The sequence below is a fragment of the Pongo abelii genome, chromosome 10 (assembly GCF_028885655.2).
Source record: "Pongo abelii isolate AG06213 chromosome 10, NHGRI_mPonAbe1-v2.0_pri, whole genome shotgun sequence".
NCBI lineage: Eukaryota > Metazoa > Chordata > Mammalia > Primates > Hominidae > Pongo > Pongo abelii.
In genome coordinates, this window is record NC_071995.2 from 26,115,751 (window position 1) to 26,139,184 (window position 23,434).

The following is a 23,434-nucleotide window of genomic DNA, read 5'->3' on the forward strand; positions in this document are numbered from 1 at the left end:
TAAAAGATGGTTTATAATCAGATAGAGGGCTCTTAAATGCAGGTTTCTGAAAATTTTGAAAGTGTGCCATTAAAATAGAGAGGAAAAAAACTTTCAAGAGTCTCCCTTGGGAAACTAATATGTTCATAAATATTGAGCAAACAGGAATTAAGAGCATGGACTAAACTAATAAAAGAACAAAATAACCTTCCAGTGACTTTTTGCTTAAAATGTTGCTGTTCCTTTGTTTCATTTTTCAGAGTCAAGAAACCTTTTTTTTGAGCTATTTACAGTTTTTAAAAATTGAGTAAATTATACTCCTATGAGCAAACTTTGGAGCATATTTCTTTCTACCTGATTTCTCAAGAATTTGAAAACTATTTGTGAGTATTCTTAACTTATGGCAACATAGTAATTTGCATATGTGCAATAAAAATCTGTTTTCCTTTGTAACAGGACACAATTAGAGACACTGCCTGTTTTACCAGGGCTTTGACTGGAATGGCATTCTTTCAAATATAAACAGATTGCTTTAAGGAATCAAAGTTGACTTACAGAACTGATAAAAGCCTCTGGGGAAAGCTGGCCTCATACCTTGTCTATTCAATTCCTTTACAGGGTTCCTGACCTGTGGTAAGTAAAGAATGTCACTTTCTGACAGGCCTAGGAGCTCCAGTTATCTTGGGATCTCAAAAGGAGAATTCACACAACTCATACAAGTATTTGCAGACACAGATAAATCTGTGTCTCAGCTCAAGGCTTTAGAAAGTCTAATCTGAGATTTCTTATGGAACAAAGTTACATCAAAGTCAATTTTTAAAAAGCCTGTGTGGCAAATAATTATTATTCCTATGCTTTATACAAATAACCAGGCCAAGCATAATAAGACTAAAGCTTACCGTGCAAACAAATCAGTCCTACCATGATTTGTTTTCAATAGAAATGGGAGACAGGAGAGAGAAAAATTATGTTTCAGAAACTATGGTATACTTGTTATTCGATTCTAGTCCCATTCATTTGTTTTGAGTTTTTTCTGCCATTTAGATTGACCCTGTTTGTTCCTATGAGCCAATCAGTGATCTCTAGCTGCTGCTCAGAAGAAACAGAAGGGTAACATAAATATCTGGATCAGTATTTTAATTCTGAACATGTGTTGGAATTGGCTAGCAACCCCATATCAGCTTGGTTCCAACAACTGCCTAGTTCATGGAAAGGCTTATTATTAATTTAGTTGGGATAATTATACTTATTTTGCTTTACTGTTGTAGAATATATTGCTGTGGTACTCTTTGTGTAGCAATGCAGGATAAGATTACTCAACGTTTTCTTAAATTGAACACTTATTAATCTTCCAGATATCACCTTTTGTGAGAACTTGAGAGTCAGGAATGGCCTTCACCATACTGATGCTTTCTCACTGAACTCCTCTCTACCCTGAATAGTTACGCAAAAATATCATCACCTGTATTCAGCCAGAAGAAGCTACAGAAGATGGATCTTCATCTGTCTGCAAATTTTAGGATTAAGGGTCCCTTTGGGGGTATTGGGGGAAATATGTCAGAACTATTTAAACCAGAGCAACTCCATCTTGAACAGGGGATGGATAAAAAAGCTGAGACCACCTGTGCTCCATTCCTAAGAGGTCCAGCATTCTTAGTTACAGGATGAAATAGGACATCACAAGATAGATACAGGTCACAAAGAACCCACTGAAAAAACAGGAAGCAGTAAAGAAGCCAGCCAAAACCCCCCAAAACCAAGATGGTGAGGAAATTGACCCCTGGTCATCCTCACAGCTTATCTTAGGCTATTTATAATGCATTAGCATGCTAAAAGACATTCCCACCAGTGCCATGACAGTTTACAAATGCCATGGCAACATCCAGAACTTACCCTATATGGTCTAAAAGAAAGAGAAACCCTCAGTTCTGGGAATTCCCCACCACTTTCCAGGAAAACTCATGAATAATCCATCCCTTGCTTAGCATATAATCAAGAAATAACCATAAAAATAGCCAACCAGAAGCCTTCAGTGCTGCTCTGCTTATGGAGTAGCCATTCTTTTCTTTCTTTACTTCTCTAATAAACTTGCTTTTATCTTACTCTGTGGACTCACCCTGAATTCTTTCTTGTGTGAGATCCAAGAATCCTCTCTTGGGATCTAGACTGGGATCCCTTTCCAGTAACACTCCAATTAAGCTTTCTTCCCTAAAAGTTAAACAGAAACCAGTGCTTCTGAAAGACTGGTATCAACCACCTGCCTGACACTGCCCCTCCCTTTTGCAGTTTCAACACAACAACAAGAATTCTTTCCTGATAAGAGACCTCTTACCATAGAGTGGTTCTGGCCAGTCTACAGAGGCTGAACACAGAGGGCTTTTGTGTCCTCTGCTTCACCTTTTGATGTATAGGCCCTAACTGTAATACATTTAAATGTTAAAGCTCCACCCCAAAGTGACTTGTGATGCATGCTGCATAAACGTTAGCCTACTATGTATGTGTGTGCCACCCCTTCATGAATACATAGCTCCTTCTATAGCCTGTTGAATATATATACTTAGCCACCCTGCTCAGCATAAATTCCTGTTCTCTTTACCCCTCTCTCTCCTTTCCAAATTTATGAGCCCCATCATTCAATATTTAGGACTGCCAGAACAACCTAGAAGACCTTCTACCACACTTCAATTATTTTCATTTGAAAAAAAAAAATCTGATGCTAGTCCTAACATGTTGCATTGACTGACACCCTAGAGAAAATGTCCTTTGTCTCTTGCCTGATTTCCTTTAGTGCTAGCCAATAAACTAACAGGCAATCCATACATAGGCATTTGAAAATGTATCACTGGGGAAGCTGAAGTCCAAATTTTCTGAGACTTGCTATAACAGGGCTAAGGAATAAATCCAGGTTTATTTGCCAGCCCTGTTCAAAGAAAAAAGATGGTATAAATTTAACACTTGATAAAAAGGCTGATCAATTCTTTTAAGTTTTTAGATAAGAATGACCTTAGAATTTAAAAGAATAGCTAAGAGAAAACTAAAGACAAAGTGGAAAAGACTAAAAGAACACTTAACACTCTTCCCTAACTTCCTCCTGTGTAAAAGAAGTGATAATGACTACTCACAGGGTTAATATAAGGATTACATTAGATAATATGTAGAGAGCGCCAGGGCTTGATTTTTTTAAGCACGTAAAAGTAGCAAGTGTTATTGTTTTTGCAAGAAATCATTGCTAACAGAAATGGTAAATACATTCCATATGTACAATACAAAGAGCATAAAAATGACTGTAAACATGACCACAGAACTTCAGTCAACACTCAACGTTTGAAGAGTGGAAAATGAGCATTTGGGAAAAAGACAAGAATTATCATGCCAGTTATCTGGGAAATATAGGTTGGCAAATTTGGAATCAATCCTAAATATGGATTTTAGAATGAATTATTTAAAAAATGGTCAAGGATACTTGATAGGAAAGTACTCAGGAGGTGCTACAATGAGTCACCCGTAGAAAGGCCATGCTTTGGCCGGGCACAGTGGCTCACACCTTTAATTCCAGCACTTTGGGAATCCTGGGGCTGGAGGATCACTTGAGGCCAGGAGTTTGAGGTGAGCCTTGGCAACATAGCAAGACCCCATCAATACAAAAAATTTAAAAATTAGCCAGGTGTGATGTCACATGCCTGTAACCCTAGACACTCAGGAGGCTGAGGTGGGAGGACTGCTTGAGCCCAGCAGGTCAAAGTTGTAGTGAGCTATGATGACACCACTGTACTCCAGCCTGGGTGACAGAGCAGGACCTTGTCTCAAAAAAAAAAAAGCCATGGTTTTATTTAGCTTTCTGGAATGATTCCAAATCAGGAGTCAGCAAACTTCAGCCTGCTGCCTGTTTTTATTGGTTTTATTGGAACGTGTTCATTTATTTATGAATTGTCTATGGCTGCTTTTGTACTATAAAAGCAGAGGTGAGTAGCTATATAGCTTACAAAGTCAAAAATATTTACTATAAGACCATTACAAAAAAAGTTTGCTGATGCCCTCTCTAAGTGACAAGAAAATGCTACAGGATGGTTATTATTGCACCAGGAATGACCTCAAAACCAAGATCTCCTCACTGGCTCCTGACTTTGACCTTGTGGTTATATCCAGTTTGGTTCAGTTGACTAGGCCTCGCACTGTGTTGGCCCTAGAATAGAAAGACAAATAAGACCACAAAGGATGCTAATATCTGCAATGAAGATGTACCCAACAACCCCAGCTGAGAAGATGAGGAAGAAGATATTGAGTCAGGTAATGAAGAGCTCACACCAAGACACTATGGTGTCAATGGAGCAGTATGTGTGTGACCGTGCAAGGTGGGGGTTGGATGCTGCTCTACTTAGTCACATGTCCCTGCCTGCTTACATGTTCACCCTTAGAAGGAGAACTATGATAGGAGTGTGAGAAATCTTTTGAACATTTTAACAATCAGTTTTCCCTTCCTTCTGGCTAATTACTATTAGCTTAGAGATATGCCATAATATCTCCCATCTAAGACACACACTCCCTTTAGCATATATCCCATTCCAGGGAGGCATCTATTCTCTGTCCCACTGTGCAGCAGAATTCCTCCTGACATTTGTACATATTCAGCATCATAGCTACCCATTCTCTCATTCTCTCTCAAATCCCAAACACTGCAACCCCACCACCCTACTAACATATGCTTATCAAGATCACCAGGGCCTTCCACATTGACAAATCCAATACTCGATTCTCAGGCCTCATCTCACTGGTCCTATTAGCAGGATTTGCCACAGCTGCTTGTGGTTTCCAGGTTCACTTGGTTTCCAGTCCACTAAACCTCTCTTGTTTTTCTTTCACCTTGCAGGCTGCTACTTCTCAGACAGCTTAGCATTTTACAAACTCCCTTTCTTCTAAATGCTGACCCGCCCCAGGGGTTAGTCCTTGCCTTCTTTTAATCTCTATCTACAGTTCTCCCCGTAAAGATGTAATCTAGTTTCTCACCTTCAAAGGCATTTTTATGCTTAAAGACAAGAATCTATCCCTTAAATTCCAAACTCTCCCCTGAATAACAGACTTTCACATCTATAGTACCTACATGACATGACTGTTTTAATTCTTTATTCTACCCATATCACTCCAACAAACAAACAAAAAGACTTCTTTCTCATTCTTCTCCATCTTAGTAACTGATTACTATCCAGTTGCCATCGCCCAAAAGGAAAACAGCATCTCTCCTCTCATACCCACATCCAACCTATCAGCAAATCGTGTGAGCTGCTATAAGTATCCTTGAATGTATGTCTTCACGTGCAACAGGGGATATAACTATAACATAAATTTCTTGAAGAAAACCTGCATCTTTAAGGCTCCCAAATTTAATTTTCCTGCTTTATTCAATGTACCAGTAACAGTTCTCATATTTGTTGTATCAACAATGTAATAGTTGATTAACAAGAGACTGAGAGTGAAATTATATTGGCTGTGTGTATGTATGTATATGTGTATGTTATATGATACATATACATGTTATAAAATATAGAATATAATATATAAAATCTGGTTAAATACATGAAATATAATTGTATCAACAACACAATGGTTGATCAACATTATAACAGTTGTTATCAATCATCTAATGGTTGATCAATAAGAGACCAAATTTAATTTTCCTGCTTTACTCAATTTACTAGTAACAGTTCTTATATTTGTTGTATCAATAATATAATGGTTGATCAACAAGAAACTGGTTATATAAATTATGCTACTGAGAGATGACAGTGCTGGCAGCCCTCCCAGCCGTCACTCGCTCTCGGTGCCTCCTCAGCCTCAGCGCCCATTCTGACCGTGCTTGAGGAGCCCTTCAGCCTGCCGCTGCACCGTGGGAGCCCTTCTCTGGGTTGGCCGAGGCCGGAGCTGGCTCCCTCAGCTTGCAGGGAGGTGTGCAGGGAGAGGCATGGGCGGGAACCTGGGCTGCGCATGGTGCTTGTGGGCCAGCTGGAGTTCCGGGTGGGAGTGGGCTTGGCGGGCCTGGCATTCGGAGCAACCGGCCGCCCTACCAGCCCCGGGCAGTGAGGGGCTTAGCACCCGGGCCAGCAGCTGCAGAGGGTGCACCGGGTCCCCCAGCAGTGCTGGCCCACTGGCGCTGCGCTAGATTTCTCGCCGGGCCTTAGCTGCCTCCCCACAGGGCAGGGCTTGGGACCTGCAGCCTGCCATGCCTGAGCCTCCCCTCTGCCACCGCTGTGGGCTCCTGTGCGGCCTGAGTCTCCCCGAACAGTGCCGCCCCCTGCTCCATGGTGCCCGGTCCCATCAACAGCCCAAGGGCTGAGGAGTGCGGGCACACGGCGTGGAACTGGCAGGCAGCTCCACCTGCAGCCCTGGTGCAAGATACACTGGGTGAAGCCAGCTGGGCTCCTGAGTCTAGTGGGGACTTGGAGAATCTTTATGTCTAGCTAAGAGACTGTAAATACACCAATCGGCACTCTGTATCTAGCTCAAGGTTTGTAAATGCACCAATCAGCACTCTGTGTCTAGCTTAGGGTTTGTAAATACACCAATCAACACTCTTTATCTAGCTAATCCAGTGGGGAGGTGGAGAACTTTTGTGTCTAGCTCAGGGATTGTAAATGCACCAATCAGCACCCTGACAAAACGGACCAATCAGCTCTCTGTAAAATGGACCAATCAGCAGGATGTGGGTGGGGCCAGATAAGAGAATAAAAGCAGGCTGCCTGAGCCAGCAGTGGCAACCTGCTCGGGTCCCCTTTTACAGTGTGGGAGCTTTGTTCTCTCACTCTTCGCAGTAAATCTTGCTGCTGCTCACTCTTTGGGTCCACAGTGCCTTTATGAGCTGTAACACTCACCGCAAAGGTCTACAGCTTCACTCCTGAAGCCAGCGAGACCACGAACCCACTGGGAGGAATGAACAACTCCAGACGCACCGCCTTAAGAGCTGTAACACTCACGGCAAAGGTCTGCAGCTTCACTCCTGAGCCAGTGAGACCACGAACCCACCAGAAGGAAGAAACTCTGAACACATCCGAACATCAGAAGGAACAAACTCCGGACACGCCGCCTTTAAGAACTGTAACACTCACCGCAAGGGTCCACAGCTTCATTCTTGAAGTCAGTGAGACCGAGAACCCACCGGACACACTACCATGTTTTACAGACTCAAAAATATCTTTTTTTTCTTTTACCTTTAACATGTTTGAAATCTGGACTCAGCATTCCACAATTGTTATTGGCTAAGCAGCAGTTACGGCAAAGCTGTCATTGCCAAACATGGTCAAAGCTGTTGATACTGATGATACTTCCAGTGGCTATGGTCATTGGTGACACATGTTGAGTGTGCCATGTTAAATGTCTTTAAAAACTTATGATTTAGCACTGAGAAGAAAAGTTACTGCAAGAAAAGCACAAAAGCAGGAGCATGGCACGTATTTGATGTTAGTGAAACAAATATTTATAAGACTATTAAACAAAAGCAAGTCAATGTTTTCTTGCAAAGCAACAACCAAGCCCTCTAATGAAACCCACAATAGAAAGAAACCTTTAAAAAGATAAAGCTGGCTGGTGGCTCACGCTTGTAATCCCAGCACTTTGGGAGGCTGAGTGGGGCAGATCACCTGAGGTCAGGGGTTCAAGACAAGCCTGACCAACATGGTGAAACCCCATCTCTACGAAAAATACAAAAAGTAGCCGAGCATGGTGGCACATGCCTGTAATCCAGCTACTCAGGAGGCTGAGGCAGGAGAATCGCTTGAACCTGGGAGACAGAGGTTGCAGTGAGCCGAGATTGCACCACTGCACTCCAGCCTGGAAAACAGAGCAAGACTCCGTCTCGAAAAACAAAAAGATAAAGCGGTGTTACAATTTGTTACAAAATTACATGCAAAAATAAAAATGCCTATCACGAGCCAAGCAATGCAACTCATGGCAGGAGAAATGGCAGATTCCCTCAGAAAACGTATACCTCAAAGAAATAAGAGGCTAGTATAACTAACTCATGAATCACTCAGGATGATCAGGAAGGTACTGTGTTGCAGTTTGATTCTCCATCTCAGTGTATAAAATAATGTTACATCTTGTAATTTATGACATTCTATATTAAATTCAGTATGGTACATATGTCCAATGGATACCCCACACCTAGGAAAATGGAAAAAAAAAAGGGGTATATCCATATGTACCAAAATGAAAAGATCTCCAAGACAAATTTTAAGTGCAAAAAACAATAATACAAACAAAATTGTTCATAGTATCACCACTATTTATATTTTTAAAAAAGGAAGGTACAGATAGAGAGCCCCAAAATATTCTTCATCTATGGAAACATGACATATCAAAACTGGCACTGCAATCAGTGAGGAAAGGATAGACCACTCAATAAATGGTGATGGGACAACTTGGTCTCCGTGTAGAAAAAAAAAAGAAATTGAATCTGTTAATTGATACAAAGTTCACTTTCATATGGATTTCATTTAAATGAAAAAAGGCAAAACTTTAAAAGAATGTTCTTGGAGTAAGAATTTCTTTAACCTGTATGACCTTGGAGTAACAAAAAATTTCTTTAAAATGCATAAAAATTATAAAACGTAAAGAAAAATTTAACTACTTTAAAATTAAGTACTTCTGTTCATCAAAAGATATCAGTAAGAAAGTGACAAAGCAAGACACAGACACAGAAGCTAGCTACAGACTGGGAAACTATTTGCAGTACATTTATCCAACATAGGATTTGCCACAGACTAGAAAGTTATTTGTGATACACATATCAGACAAAGGATTTATATCTAGAATATACAAAGATGCAAAAAATTAAAAAGACAAAAGACTTGCAAAGGCACTTCACAAGAGGACTTCTGTAGCTGGTAAACCTATGAAAAGGTACTCAACATAATTGGTTCTCAGGGAAATTAAACCACAAATAACACAAGACTGTATACATTAGAATGAGGAAAGTTAATAAGACAGTATCAGTATTGGCAAAGAAATGAAGCAAATACATACACCACTGATGGGAGAGTAAACTGGTATAAGCACTTTGGGAGTTTGGCAGTGAGACAGCCAAGTGGGAAGGAGACCCCAGAGAAACTCCAACCGGCCTGCACACTGGGATGATTGCACACTGGGGAGCCACAGACGTTCACACCGTTCACAGTGGGGAGGAGCCTGGCCCCTCCTCTTCCTGGGTGGTACCTGGGATTCAATCTGCAAGGCGGGAAGCACACTAGCAGGACCCTGGCTTTGTGGAGAGTCCCTGTTTCCCTTTTTTCCCAATAAATTCCATTATTCTCACCTTTCAAATTGTCTGCGAGCCTAATTTTTCATGGCCATAGGACGAGGACCCCATCTTTAGCTAAACTAAGGAGAAAGTCCTACAACAGCAATATCTACTGAAGTGAAACATACATACACCCTGTGACCCAGCAATTCAACTTCTAGGTAAATACCAAAGAGAAGCAACTACATATGTCTGCCAAAATGTCCATCTGTAGTAAAAGAGAATGCCATACCAGATGGGGGATGGAGGGACATGAAGAAGGAACTGCTATAACCCCCAACGTGGTTGACACTATTGGAGAGGGAAGGGAGGCAAAGGAGAAAGGTACACAAAGGCTTTCCATTGAACCCATCATGCTCTCATCTTAACCATGTGCTGGGTCCATAGATTTTCACTTTCACTCTTTTCTTTAAATTGTATGTTTATGGGTGTGTAATTTGTTTTAAAATTTTTGAGTAGTGGCAAAAACAGGACAAAGAATCACTGCCAATTTTGTAAAAAGAGAGATAATGTACAAACACATGTAAGGGGGTGTGTGTGTGTGTGTGTGTGTGTGTATTTCTGAAAGGGTATAAGAAAAGCTGGCAATAGGAATTGCTTGGAAGGAGGTGAATTGTAGAACCCTGGATGGAAATGAGTGTGAGAGTGAAAAGGAAACTTCCCATCTATTGTATACCTTTGGATCTACTTGAATTTTTTACCAGATAATTTCTCTGCCAAAATGAAAATGAATAGTCCTAAACGTAGAAACACTGTAATTGAACTTGAGACTTAATTGACTGTGTGTATGTATGTATATGTGTATGTTATATGATATATATACGTTATAAAATACATAATACAATATATAAAATCTGGTTAAATATATCAAATATAGTTGAGAGCAAGAAAGCTGATAGCTCAGAAAAGAAAAAAGCAGAGATGAAAGTAGACATAGTAGAATGAGATGGGAAAGAACTTAGTCGCCCCCATCGGGGCTATGTTTCCATGCTAACCATTCCCACTTCTTCACAGCAGTGACCGCCATCAATATGCACTCATTTAGTGGGTTTATATTATGAAAGTCTGACCCCCTGCCAGACACTGAGCTCTGTGAAAGCAAGAAGATAGTTTTTGCTCAGCATGGTATCCCTAGACTTAGCGCAGGGACTGACACATAAAAGATGTTGCAGGATGGAGGTTAAGAGCATACAGGCTCTTATTTCACCGCTTTGGACCTTACTTTCACATCCCTAAAATACTGCAGCAGCACCTGCTCACAAGATTGTTATCAGGCTGAGCTCAGTGGCTCATGCCTGCAATTCCAGCACTTTGGGAGGTTGAGTGGATCACCTGAGGTCAGGAGTTCAAGACCAGCCTGGCCAACATGGTGAAACCCCATCTCTACTAAAAATACAAAAATTAGCCAGGGGTAGTGGTGCACGCCTGTGGTCTCAGCTACTGGGGAGGCTGAGGCAGGAGAATCGCTTGAATTTGGGAGGCGGGGGTTGCAGTGAGCTGAGATCACACAACTGCACTCCAGCCTGGGCAACAGAGCAAGACTCTGTCTCAAAAAAAGAAAAAGAAAAGATTGTTATCAGAGTTAGTGCATGGAAAGCACTGAGTACAGTGCCTGACAAGTGGGGTCACTTCTGATGCCAGAGGACAGTGTTAAGAACAGACCAAATGCCAATTTCGCCAAGGAGACCAGGCCATTCCTGAAAAGTAGCAGTACCTTCTTGGGGTGGAAGTGTAAGATGGGCCTGGGCCTTTTGCTGGGATATAATCACTTTCAATAATTCCTTGGGTAGTATAATTTTCCAGCTATTCACTGGAGCATTGTGTGAGGTAGCAGGGAACTGGGATTCCAGTTAGGGAATTGGGATACAATGTGGAAGATGCCTAACATTATGAACTATGCAGCAGTTAGAAATGATGGATTTGATGTACACATAGTAGACTGGATAGAAATGGAACACACAGTGCTGGGCAAAAAAGAGAAGAAACACAATGAAATCCATAGGACAAAGTCATTTACATAAATTAAAATTACATGTATAAAAAACGATGAGATTTTTAAAAACACATATAAGCCAAAATAATATTAATTTGATACATGAGAATGATTTCTAGTGGAGAGAGAGGAAATGAGAGTGATGAATGAAGATACAAATGAATAAAACTAAGAGAGGAACCTTATATGCCCCATGATGGAAGTACCATGAATGAGGAGCATAATTAACCTGGTGTACCAAAACTCCAAAGAGTAAAAAAATCCCCTGTGACAAGATGAAATGAGCAAGAACAGCCTCAAGATGGTACTCACTGGTAAGAGTGGCCAGATAATAATAAGCTGATTATAACAGGCTAAAATCAAGGCAAATAGACTGTATCTCTAAAAACAGACTCGATGTCTTAAGACATTAAAAACGGAGCTGTTGATATAAAATATATTGAGTTATACAAATAAAACAATATTGTTTATAAACAATGGAATATATATATATATGTGTATGTATTTCACATAGGACTATGAAAAAGAACACATTAAATGTATGGACAGTACCCAAATTAATGATTTATAAATTGCTGCTGTGCTAACTAGTCTTTAAATCTTTCAGATTCTTCTGTTCATAGAAACTAATTGTAAAGGAAAAAGATGATTAGATGTATAAGCACAAATAGAGGCAGTGAATTAAGAAAATATTTTTCATGGGAATTGATATGATTACAGGCTGAATTGTATGTGCAATCTTAAGATTTAACAAGGTGAAAGGCATGTCTATGAAATGCACATGTCCTTAAGCTCCCTGTGGAGTGAACCAGAAATGAAGGAGTGAACCATTTGAAACTGACAAGTCTGATCTCCAGTCTTTCTTCTGCTCACTCACAAAATGGCAGCAGGATTTTAAAATGGGAGTTCTAATGAACATTTCATAATGAAAGATTTCCCAGGAAGTTGCAAATGGGGAAACTGCTTATGAGAGATGATTAAAATGTTGCTCTACATTATTCAAATTGTATTGTGTGCATCCAATGCTAGTATTAACTAAATGCAGACAGCTTCTTTCTAGTTGAGCTCAACTCCAGAGATGTACTTACGGACAATCTAAGTGTAGGAGGATAAAGTTTACTGAATATGAGGAATTAATCAATTTCTGCATTAGCCAAAGTCAGCTTGTCTTTGAGTACATTTGAAAAAGTCAAATCTGCAGGTAGCCTGCAAATCTGTGGTGGACAGCCTGGAATCTGGTCACAGTCCTGGTTGGGCTAACTCCTGACAGTTTCCAAGGCTGTCTCCAGCATCACACATTCGACCCTTTTCAAAGACACTTCTTCTCAGCCCTGGTAGAGTTTAGTATTGTCTCACTCTACCACCTCCCAAATGGAGAGAGTGAGATGAAATGGGACTGACATATGCCTAAAAAGTGGAAGGCTAAGAGCAACGATCATATGGAATTTCAGAGCTTGTGGTTGTACATATTTCTGCTATTGACTATGGTCAAGACACCTCTACACTTACCAGAATCCCCGAGGAAATAAAGGTCTGGGTCTGTGTGTCCACATGTGTTCGTACCACTGTACCTGCACGGAGTTACTAAACAGGACCAGGTTAAAATCAGCAAAACCTGGCTTCCTTGGATGTAGTGTTGTTAAGTATCCAATATTGAACATGACAGTCATATAATTTTAGTATCTTGTGTAGTAAAGTGAAAACTTAGAAATCATTCATGTAAATGTTTTTATTTAAATATTATGATCTGAGATTTTCTCTTAATTCCCAACTGATATGTAATCAGCAGTAGTTTAGAGCCCTCCAGACTGTAGTTTCTCTTTTAGATTTAACAACCCATAAATAAATACTTTAGGAGATACTGATTAAAATGCTACTATAATCCTTTTTATAAATATGAGAAATCTTTTGGTAATGTGAATGATTTTACTCTCTAAACTTTTTACAAGAAGTTTATATAACATAATATCCAACAAAGTACATGCATTTAAATATTTGTGTACCATACTGATGCTATACATTCAGGTCAATTATTATCCTGTATTATGTATTTATGTATTATAGGCTATACCTTATCCAAAAAGCTTCAGTCCAAAAAGCTTGGACTATCCCTTATCCAAAAAGCTTCTGACCAAAACTGTTTTTGATTTAGGATTTTTTTCAGATTTTGGATTAATCTGCATTATGCTTACCAATTCAGCATCCCTAATCTGAAAAAATGAAGTCTGAAATGCTCCAATGTGCATTTTTAGTCATGTCAGTGCTCAAAAAGTTTCAGATTTTGGAGTATTCTGAATTTCAGGTCGTTTTTTTCTTCAAATTTCCATGCACTGGTAGCCTGGTATTTTTAATTGGCAATCCCTACTCACTGGTTATATATGAACAGTTAATTAAACATGTTTCAATAATACACACTTCTGTTTATTATCATCATAAATCTATAAGGATTTTAGTAATTGATTTAATTATTGATCATGAGGAACTACACAAAAACATTAGTACAACAAGTATGTATCTATGAAGATTATTAAAAATGAAGGAGGCCGGGCATGGTGGCTCATGCCTGTAATCCAGCACTTTGGGAGGCGGAGGTGGGCAGATCACCTGAGGTCAGGAGTTTGGGACCAGCCTGGCCAACATGGTGAAACCCTGTCTCTACTAAAAGTACAAAAATTAGCTGGGCGTGGTGGCACGCACCTGTAGTCCCAGCTACTCAGGAGGCTGAGGCAGGAGAATCACTTGAACCTGGGAAGCAGAGGTTACAATGAGCCAAGACTGCACCATTGCACTCCAGCCTGGGCAACCAAGCGAGACTCTATCTCAAAAATAAAATAAAACAAAATAAAAATGAAGGATCAGTTAATTATAAAACATGTAAAGAGGCAGAGCTTGGCAAACATAATGAAATATTTTAAGTCCAGTAGCAGAGCCACTCCCTAATTATATGGCAGTGACTGAATCTTATTTTATGTGAAAAACAATAATATTAGACTGTCATATCAGGGCCTATGGAAGTGAACTCAACACTGCCATTGGATGAAGTTTAGCTTTCAATTATGTAAATATTTCCACTTTGGTGCCATTAAAAGTTCAGCTTTCAATGACTTAAAGCACTGAAATTACTGGCAGACATATATTTCATTCCTTAACAAGGTTTGGGATGGTGATTCGTTTAAAAGTGGTTATGAAATCTCTGGAGAGTTTGTTGAATGCAGAGTCTCTGATCCTGGCTCTAGAAATTTAGATTTGGGTCTGGGCTGGGGCCCAACACCAATGTGTCCATTGTAGAATCCTCAGTGTTCTATACACACAGCGACTACCATACCAGGGAACAGAGACTGGACACAAGTGATCAACTAGGTGTTTATAAAACCTAATACAGTAGCCTAACATAGATTTATTCATTCAAAGAAATCAAAATATCTTTTGGACATAAGACCCAGTTAATCTAACTATGAAAAGGACATGAAAGAAAAACATACAGAAGTCAGCCAAAAGCAAGACAGGACAAAAAAAAAAAAAAAAAAATCACATAACTGACACAGAGTTGAGCTTGCAATTATTCTATGAAGACAATGACAGCTAGGCCCATCATAGAAACAAGCAACATAAAAAGATAAGCAAAAGCTAGTCATCTCTGATGAAAGAATCCCAGCAAACCTGAAGCCACTGACACCGGTCTTCCAGCCAGTACTTCGCATATCAAATGTAGCCACCAAGAAAACCTAATGAATGATCATTACCAACATGAATTGCGTTAACATCTGTGGGGGGCAGAACTGTTTAAATCCATATACATTATTGGGTGTTATTTGTATCATGTTCCCTTCTGAATCACAAGTGATGGTTTATTCTGCCTATACCATTAATTAGAAAATGATAGTTGATATAAATATACCAACCAAACATAAATAATGTTGACTCCCCAAATGGTATTCATTATTTCCTTCAATTCTTACCTCACAACTTAGGAAGTAGATTTTTAAAAATTATTGATTTTGAGGTCCAAAGTATGATCAAGTACATAAGTTGATAGAGTGTATAGTGAAAGAGAACCACTTGGCAGGGCTTTTGTGCTAAGGTTATTGAATGTGGGCAGGCATCAGAATCACTCACCAGAGCTACTCAGAGTCTCTGGGGATTGGATTCCATATGTGTATTTTAAATAACACTTCGGTGATTCAAATGCAAAAAGTTAAGAATTCCCTAATAGTGAGAATGATCATGACTACAAGATAGACCACAAAACCTGATTTAAGATCTTGTCTAACTCTAGACTATAGGATTTTGGAAGTCTAAAGGATTTACTAGAATTAGACACATAGATGTTCCTCAACTTGTGATGGGGTTACAACTCAATAAACTCATCCTAAGTTGAAAATATCCTTAAGGTGAAAATGCATTTAATATACCTAACCTACCAAACATCCATCATAGCTTAGCTTATCCTATCTTAAATGTGCTCAGAACAGTTACATTAGCCTATGGTAGGGCACAGTCATCTAAAAGTGTATTATTTTATAATAAAGTATTGATTATCTCACATAATTTATTGAATACCACACTAAAAGTAAAAAAACAGAATGGTATGTGTACTCAAAATAAGTTTCTACTGAACTCATATTGTTTTCACACCACCATACAGTCAAAAACTCGTAAGTAGGACCATTGTAAGTTGAAGTGCAGCTGTATTAGAAAACTAGATCAAGAGGAAGAGGAGGGAGATGTAAAAAAAAAAAGAAAAGAAAAACAAAAACTAGATCAACATATTTCATGAACAGTGACACAAAAACTCTTAAAATATTAGCAAACTGAATACAGCAAGATAAAAAAAATGGATTATTCACAATGACCAAGAAGGATTTAGCTTAGGAAAATAAGGTTGATTGAAAATCCAAAAATAAATTGATATAATTCATTCATTAATAATGTAATAAAGTACAAAACCACATAGTCGTGTCAAGAGATTCAAAAAAAGCAATTGACAAAATCCAACATCCATTCATGACAAAAACTCTCAACAAACCAGGAATAGGAGTATCAGATCTTAGACTGAAAAAGTATCTCAGAATAACTGGAAGGTAGTGCTTTGAGATCAGTAACAATGTTTCAACCAACTTTAAAAAGTACTTTTTCCTATCATAAAGTTAAAAATAATATTAAAAGAAAACCAAACACTGCATGTTCTCACTTGTAAGTAGGAGCTGAACAATGAGAACACATGGACACATGCAGGGAGCAGCACACACTAGGGCCTGTCGGGAGGAGCGAGAGGAGGGAGAGCATCAGGAAGAATAGCTAATGAATGCTGGGCTTAATACCTAGGTGATGGGTTGATTTGTACAGCAAACCACCATGGCTTACATTTACCTATATAACACGCCTACCTGCACATGTACCCTGGAACTTAAAAGCCGAAAAAAAAATTCAATTATCTTAAAATGTCAAAAAACTTATGGAAGTAGATGACTTTTTAAAATTGTTCCTATTCTTTAAAACTAGTCAGAGAGACTGCAATTCACGAAATTCATTATCTAGATCCTTAAAAGGCTTTCGAAAGGCATCAAGGATACCAAAGAAAACACTTCGGTATTTATTCCATGGCCCTATATACCTCTCTACCTTTTGCATTCATACAGCCTAGTAGAAAACCTGGTAACCCCGCAACACTTAGTAGAGAACAGAATGGCTAGGCTATAGCAAAAGCGCTCTATCTCACTCTCTTATTCCAAATATCTCCATATGTTCCCTATCTCTTTACCTGCCAGCCACATCCAATCTCCTTCCATCAATTATCCCTCAATATCACCCACTCTCAAGTCACAGCTGCCTAGCAGATACCAGAGACAAGTGACAGGGTCTTCATATAAACACACTCGGCTGCTCAAAAGGCCTTGGCCCCTCCAGGCATACCCAATCCGTGCCTTTGTTCACAAGGGCACCCAACCAAGAGACTGTGACCCACCAGGAAATAATGTCATGTTATTTAAACCTACCATCTCAGCTCTTCAATTTCCTTCCTTAACTCCTACTGTGAACTTTATTTTCACCATTTTTCTATGTGGGAAGGGGACCCTCCATTCTCACTGCGTGCCAAGTCATCCCAAGACCTCAGGAAAATGAAAAGCAGCAGCTCTCCCTCCCCTAAATTTCAAAACCATTTCTACCTCAGAGAAGTGCTGCCACAATGGGAGGCACTGCACTTGTAAACTTCGAAAATCATGACTAGTCTTAATTGGGCAAGGCAAACAGCCTGCATTTACTCATTTATGTGCTGTCTATGGCTGCTTTAGTACTAAAATGGCAGAGTTTAAGAATCCTTTCTGGTCAGGTGAAGTGGCTCACGCCTGTAATCCCAGCACTTTGGGAGGCCAAAGTGCGAGGATTGCTAGAGGCCAGGAGTTTGAGACCATGCAGGACAACAGAGTGAGACATCATCTCTACAAAAAGTTTAAAAATTAGCTAGGCATGGTAGCACATGCCTGTAGTACTAGCTACTTGGGAAGCTGAGGCAGGAGGATCACTTGAGCCCAGGAGGTCAAAGCTGCGGTCAGCCGTGATCGCATCACTGAACCCCAGCCTAAGTGACAAAGTAGAAAAAAAAAAAAAAAAAAAAAAAACAGAGAGAGACCTTGTCTCAAAAAAAAAAATCATTTCCTACCTAAGGTCACAGAGATATTTTGTATTTCTTAATAAACGTCTTAGTGTTTTGTCACATTTAAGTATATAATCGAATTATAATTGATTTTGGGGTATGGTAAGAGGTAGAGATCTAATATCTTATTAGAAACTATATGGCCACAAAGCCAAAAAATATTTACTGTTTGGCGCTTTACAGAAAATGTTTGCTACCTCTAATCTTGACAATCAGAAGGAAAAAGTCATTAATGATGCTACTGGGGGGCTACTGCAAACTATATGCTAGAAGTTTCAAACAACAATAAACAATAATAACTTGCCCAGCAAAGTACCCCAAAATAAGGAGTCAGTTTGCACCTCAGTTCCAATGAATGTAGGACGAATATACAGACTAGCAGATGTTGAATATGGGACCCATTCTTTATCCAATTTCACAAGCTGTTGAATACACTCTAAGAGCTCTTCTTTGTCAAATACCTGAAAGAATGAAAAACATAATAAATTTCAGAATTTTCTCACAATGTGGCAATAATAAATGATCCTCACTGAAGCATTTAAACTGTTAATAATCCCAATACAAAGAAATAAGAAATGTTTGAGGTGATGGATATCCTAATTATCCTAATTTTTATTTATTTATTTCTTATTTATCCTAATCATTACACATTATATGCATGCATGAAAACATCAATGTACCTCATAAATATGTATAATTTATGGTACCAATAAAAAAATTTTAAAGTAATAATAAAACCAAACAATTTTTTCTGATTTTCCCCCCTAAAATTGTGATGGGATGACGAGCTATCCATATGTGAAAGATAAGATTAGATCCCTACCTCTTACCATACCCCCAAATCAATTCTAATTAGATCATATACTTACATGTGACAAAATACTAAGACTTTATTAAAAAGTACAAAATATCTCTGTGACCTTAAGGTAGGAAAGGATTCTTAAGTAGGAGATGTAAAACACAAATCATAAAGGAAAAGAAAATGGATAAAATGTGACTATTTGAAACTTAAGGACTTCCGTTCTTCAAAAGATGTAAAGCAACAAACTGGGTGAAGTTATTGGTAGCATGATCAACAAAGGATTTTAACTGGTATATATATTTAGATATCCCCAAAGTCAGTGAAGAGATAGATAACCCAATAGGAAAATTGGCAAAAGCAAAGAGCACTTTAATTCTAAAGAAAAAAAAATTACATCTACTAGATGGGTGATACTTTTTAAAATAATTTAGTCTGCTGACTTGCAAGGCAGAGACACATACTTTCAGAGATGTGATGGGTCATCTAAGGTAGAAATGAGTCAGTCATAAGCATCTGAGTAAAGCTCATGATGTCAGAATTTGTCTATTTAAATATTAACCTGTAACAGCAATAATAATACAGTAATGTTATAGAAATTGGGACTGCCAATCATGTAGGTGAACCCTGTAGCACCTGCCTCAGCCCCTGGTATTGCTGTCTAGAGACAGAATTCAGTGAGAAGAGAACTTGACCAGGAATAAAAACACCTGGATCTAATTTCTTGCCCTGTCCTTTTGCTCTGTGTGACTTCAGACAAGTCATTTAATCTCTCTGGACTCAAGTTTTCTTCTCTGTACAAAGGCACTAATAAACTGTACAACAAATAATCCTCTTAGCAATGCCTTACTGCTGTGATTACACAGATAAGGAATGTGAAACCACATAACACAGTTTGGTAGCAAAATTGATGTCTAACAAATATTACTTCCCTTTCCTTCCGGCCCCATTTTAAAGATCTTTCCCCAGTGATCTAGCTGTAATGGGTAGAAGAGCGAAACTATGACCTAGTCCAAAGAATTTACCTTAATTTCCCCTCTGCTACTATATTATGGCCTCCAAAGGAGGTGGGTGAAATGCGGGTTACAAAAATAGGCGGAGGAATGAAGAGCACTTGGATTTAGCTGTCCTCAGGCTTCCTGAATGCATAGCTTGGGCTAAATCCCTGAAACTTGGCACAATGGCTCATGCCTGTAATCCCAGCACTTTGGGAGGCTGAGGCAGGCAGATCACTTGAGGCCAGAAGTTCAAGTCCAGCCTGGCTAACATGGTGAAATCATGTCTCCACTAAAAATAAAAAAATAAAAAAATTAGCTGGGCATGGCTGCATGCACTGTAATCCCAGATACTAAGGAGGCTGAGGCACAAGAATCACTTAACCCCGGAGATGGAGGTTGTAGTGAGCCGAGATTGTGCCACTGCACTATAGCTTGGGTGACAGTGAGACTGCCTCAAAAAAAAAATCTAACCCATCTTACAATGATTTCTGCTCCATAACAAACATTGTGACAGCCACGATTCAATGGCCATGAGAAACCGTTTTGATATCTTTTTATCTCAAAACATTACTTAAGATAAAATATCGAAATAATTAAGTTTCTATATCTTGCTAGCATCTAAAGCAATTAGGCAAAATATCCCCCAAATACCTGTGCTGCCCACCATATTTTCCATTTTCAATATTAATTTCATGTGGTCTTCAAATATTATTTTAGTTTGAGATACATTTTTCTTCCTTACTCTTTCACCTCTCACTTGCATATGAATCCCCCACAGACACTGATTTTAAAAAATTGTGGAATTGCCAAATAGATATTATTTTCTTGGGTTTTTGTTTTTTTTTGTTGTTGTTGTTGTTTTTAACAGAGTCTCACTTTGCGGCTCAGGCTGGAGGGCAGTGATGTGATTATCTTGGCTCACTGCGGCCTCCACCTGCCAGGTTCAAGCAATTCTCATGCCTCAGCCACACAAGCAGATGGGACTACAGGCATGTGCCACCAAACCCGGCTAATTTTTGTATTTTTTGCAGAGATGGGGTTTCACCATGTTGGCCAGGCTTGTCTCGAACTCCTGGTTTCAAGCGATCTGCCCACCTCAGTCTCCCAGAGTGCCGGGATTATAGGAGTGAACCACCGTGCCTGGCCATTTTCTTGTATTTTTACTTAACTAAAGTAGGTAATAATGGTTTGTACTGAACATTTATCTAACTATTCAGAAATTATTTATTTGGTGGCCAACACCGTGACCCGTTACATTAAAAGAAACACAAAAGAAACTCCTACATTTACATACCGGCAGAGTTGCCCTCACAGCAGATCGATACATTCTATCCATGTTGAGGTTTGGCCGAAACAGTCGAATTTTATTATCTACTCCTCGAAATGCCTTCAATCCTTCAAATAACTGGAGATAAAAGAGAAAAAATCTTAGAGGGTAACTAAAAGAAAACAACCCCTGTGTTCAAGAGACTGACTTTCCTATGGGCGTTCATCTTATTCATCCCATAAAGCTGTTGACATTGACCTCAACCTGAGATCATTAAATTCAGGAAAGCTAACAGTTGACAGGACTGGTAAAAACAATGGTTGAGGTGGGGGGAAGTTATTTTATTATCAGAATTTGGTAGGAATTCCGAGTTCTCCTCTGCTTAGCAGGAGCCACCTACATGTGTTATTTAAGGGAGCAGGAAGAAAACATCTAGAATCACACAGCACAGGTTAATTCCCTAGGAAATGGAGATTGAAACCAAAGGCCTTGTGGCACCGTGGCCCCCAAAGAGTACCCCCATATCCTTTCATGTAATCTGATTCATTTGAATGCTGGATAGTAGATAATCCAGATGTGACCAGAGCTGGTTCAGTCCCTAAATCACAGAAACCAGGCAGCTCAAGACCGTAATGTTAGGCCACGTCACCTCCCTCAAACAAAGTGCTGTCCCGAACAAACCACTGAGCAGGGATTTGGAAAGACTTCAGTAGATACATACTGATAAATACAGAGAAAAGAGAAAAATCAATAATTTTAGTGGGAAAATTTAACACACGTTCTCTAAGTAATTTATAGAACAAACAGGCTAAACCTTAGTAAAGATATACAAGATATGAACAACAGGAACAACAAACTTTCCTAACTGACACAGAGAACTCTTACACAGACCAGCTGTAGAATTCACATATTTTCCAACCACAAGATAAGCCAGAAATCAATACCAAAATTTGACTGGGCACCATCCATATTTTGGAAAATAAATCCACCACTAACTAAACCATAGGTCACAGAAGAAAAATGGAAATCAGAAAATAAGTTAAACTGAACGATAATGAAAAGTAAGGCCTTTAAAGATGTATACCCTAAAAACTTACATGGGAAAAAAAGAAATGCAAATCATGTATAATTAAAAAGCATAAAATTAGATGTTGTATTTAAGTGCAAATATATTATTAGTTTATTAAATATAACAGGACTAAAGCTTCGGTTAAAAGATAAGTTTGTTAGATTGGACTCAGCTCACAATATCTAAATCAAAAAGACAGAAAAAGATATACCATGCAAATACTTTATTTTTTATTATTTATTTATTTATTTATTTTTTGAGACAGAGTTGTTTTTCTCTGTCACCCAGGCTGAATGAAGTTCAGTGGCAAGATCTTGGCTCACTGCAACCTCTACCCACTGGGTTCAAGCAATCCTCCCACCTCAGCCTCCAGAGTAGCTGGGACTACAGGCACGTACCACCACACCCAAGTTAATTTTTGTGTTTTTTGTAGAGTCGAGGTTTTGCCATGTTGCCTAGGCTGGTCTCGAACTCCTGGGCTCAAGTGATCTGCCTGCCTCGGCCTCCCAAAGTGCTGGGATTACAGGCATGAGCCACTGCACCTGGCCTGCAAATACTTTCTAAAATAAAACTGGCAAGGTTCTGTTACTATTTAAAAAACAAAAGACTTTAAGCCAAGAAGCACTACTGAAGATAAAAAAGGCAACTTCAAGGTTGGGTGTGATGGCTCACATCTGTAATCCCAACACTTTGGGAGGCCAAGGCTGTTGGATCACTTGAGGTCAGGAGTTTGAGACCAGCCTGGCCAACATGGTGAAACCCATCTCTACCAAAAATATAAAAATTAGCCAGGCATGGTAGCACGTGCCTGTAGTCCCAGCTACTTGGGAGGCTGAGCCAGGAGAATTGCTTGAACCCAGGAGGTGGAGATTGTGGTGAGCCGAGATCACGCCACTGCACTCCAGCCTGGTGACAGAGTGGCAACTCCCTAAGGTTGAATTTAAGCTTCATAATTTTAAAACTATACATACTTAGAATGGCTATTATCAAAAAGATAAAAGATAAGTATTAGTAAGGATATGGGAACCCTTGTACACTGAAGGTAGTGGTGTAAAATTAGTATAGTCATGGAAAACTTTTTGAGATTCTCCCCAATACTAAAAATAGGGCTGGGTGAGATGGCTCATTCCTGTAATTCCAGAACTTTGGGAGGCTGAGTTGGGAGGATGGCTTGAGGTCAGCAATTGGAAGCTGCAGTGAGCTATGATTGCACTGCTGCACTCCAGCTTAGATGCTAAAAATAAATTAATTAAACTAAATTAAATTAAAATTAAAATTAAACTACCATATGCTTCAGCAATCCCACTTCTGGGTATATATCCAAAAGCAGCAGTCCCCAACCTTTTTGGCACCAGGGACCAGTTTTGTGGAAGATAATTTTTCCACAG

General features: G+C 39.2%; 1 protein-coding gene across 5 annotated transcripts in view; it reads right to left on the reverse strand.

Moving 5' to 3' along the window:
* The window catches only part of BCAT1 (branched chain amino acid transaminase 1), a 133,397-nt gene that overhangs the window by 48,670 nt on the left and 61,293 nt on the right, over positions 1–23,434 (reverse strand). For all 5 annotated transcript variants that reach the window (XM_002823032.6, XM_009247552.4, XM_063712068.1 and 2 more), the window contains 2 exons: positions 21,005–21,115; positions 18,255–18,374 (listed from right to left, as the gene is read on the reverse strand). In XM_002823032.6, coding sequence (XP_002823078.1) covers positions 18,255–18,374; positions 21,005–21,115 — 231 coding nt within the window. The remainder of the gene's footprint in view (positions 1–18,254; positions 18,375–21,004; positions 21,116–23,434) is intronic.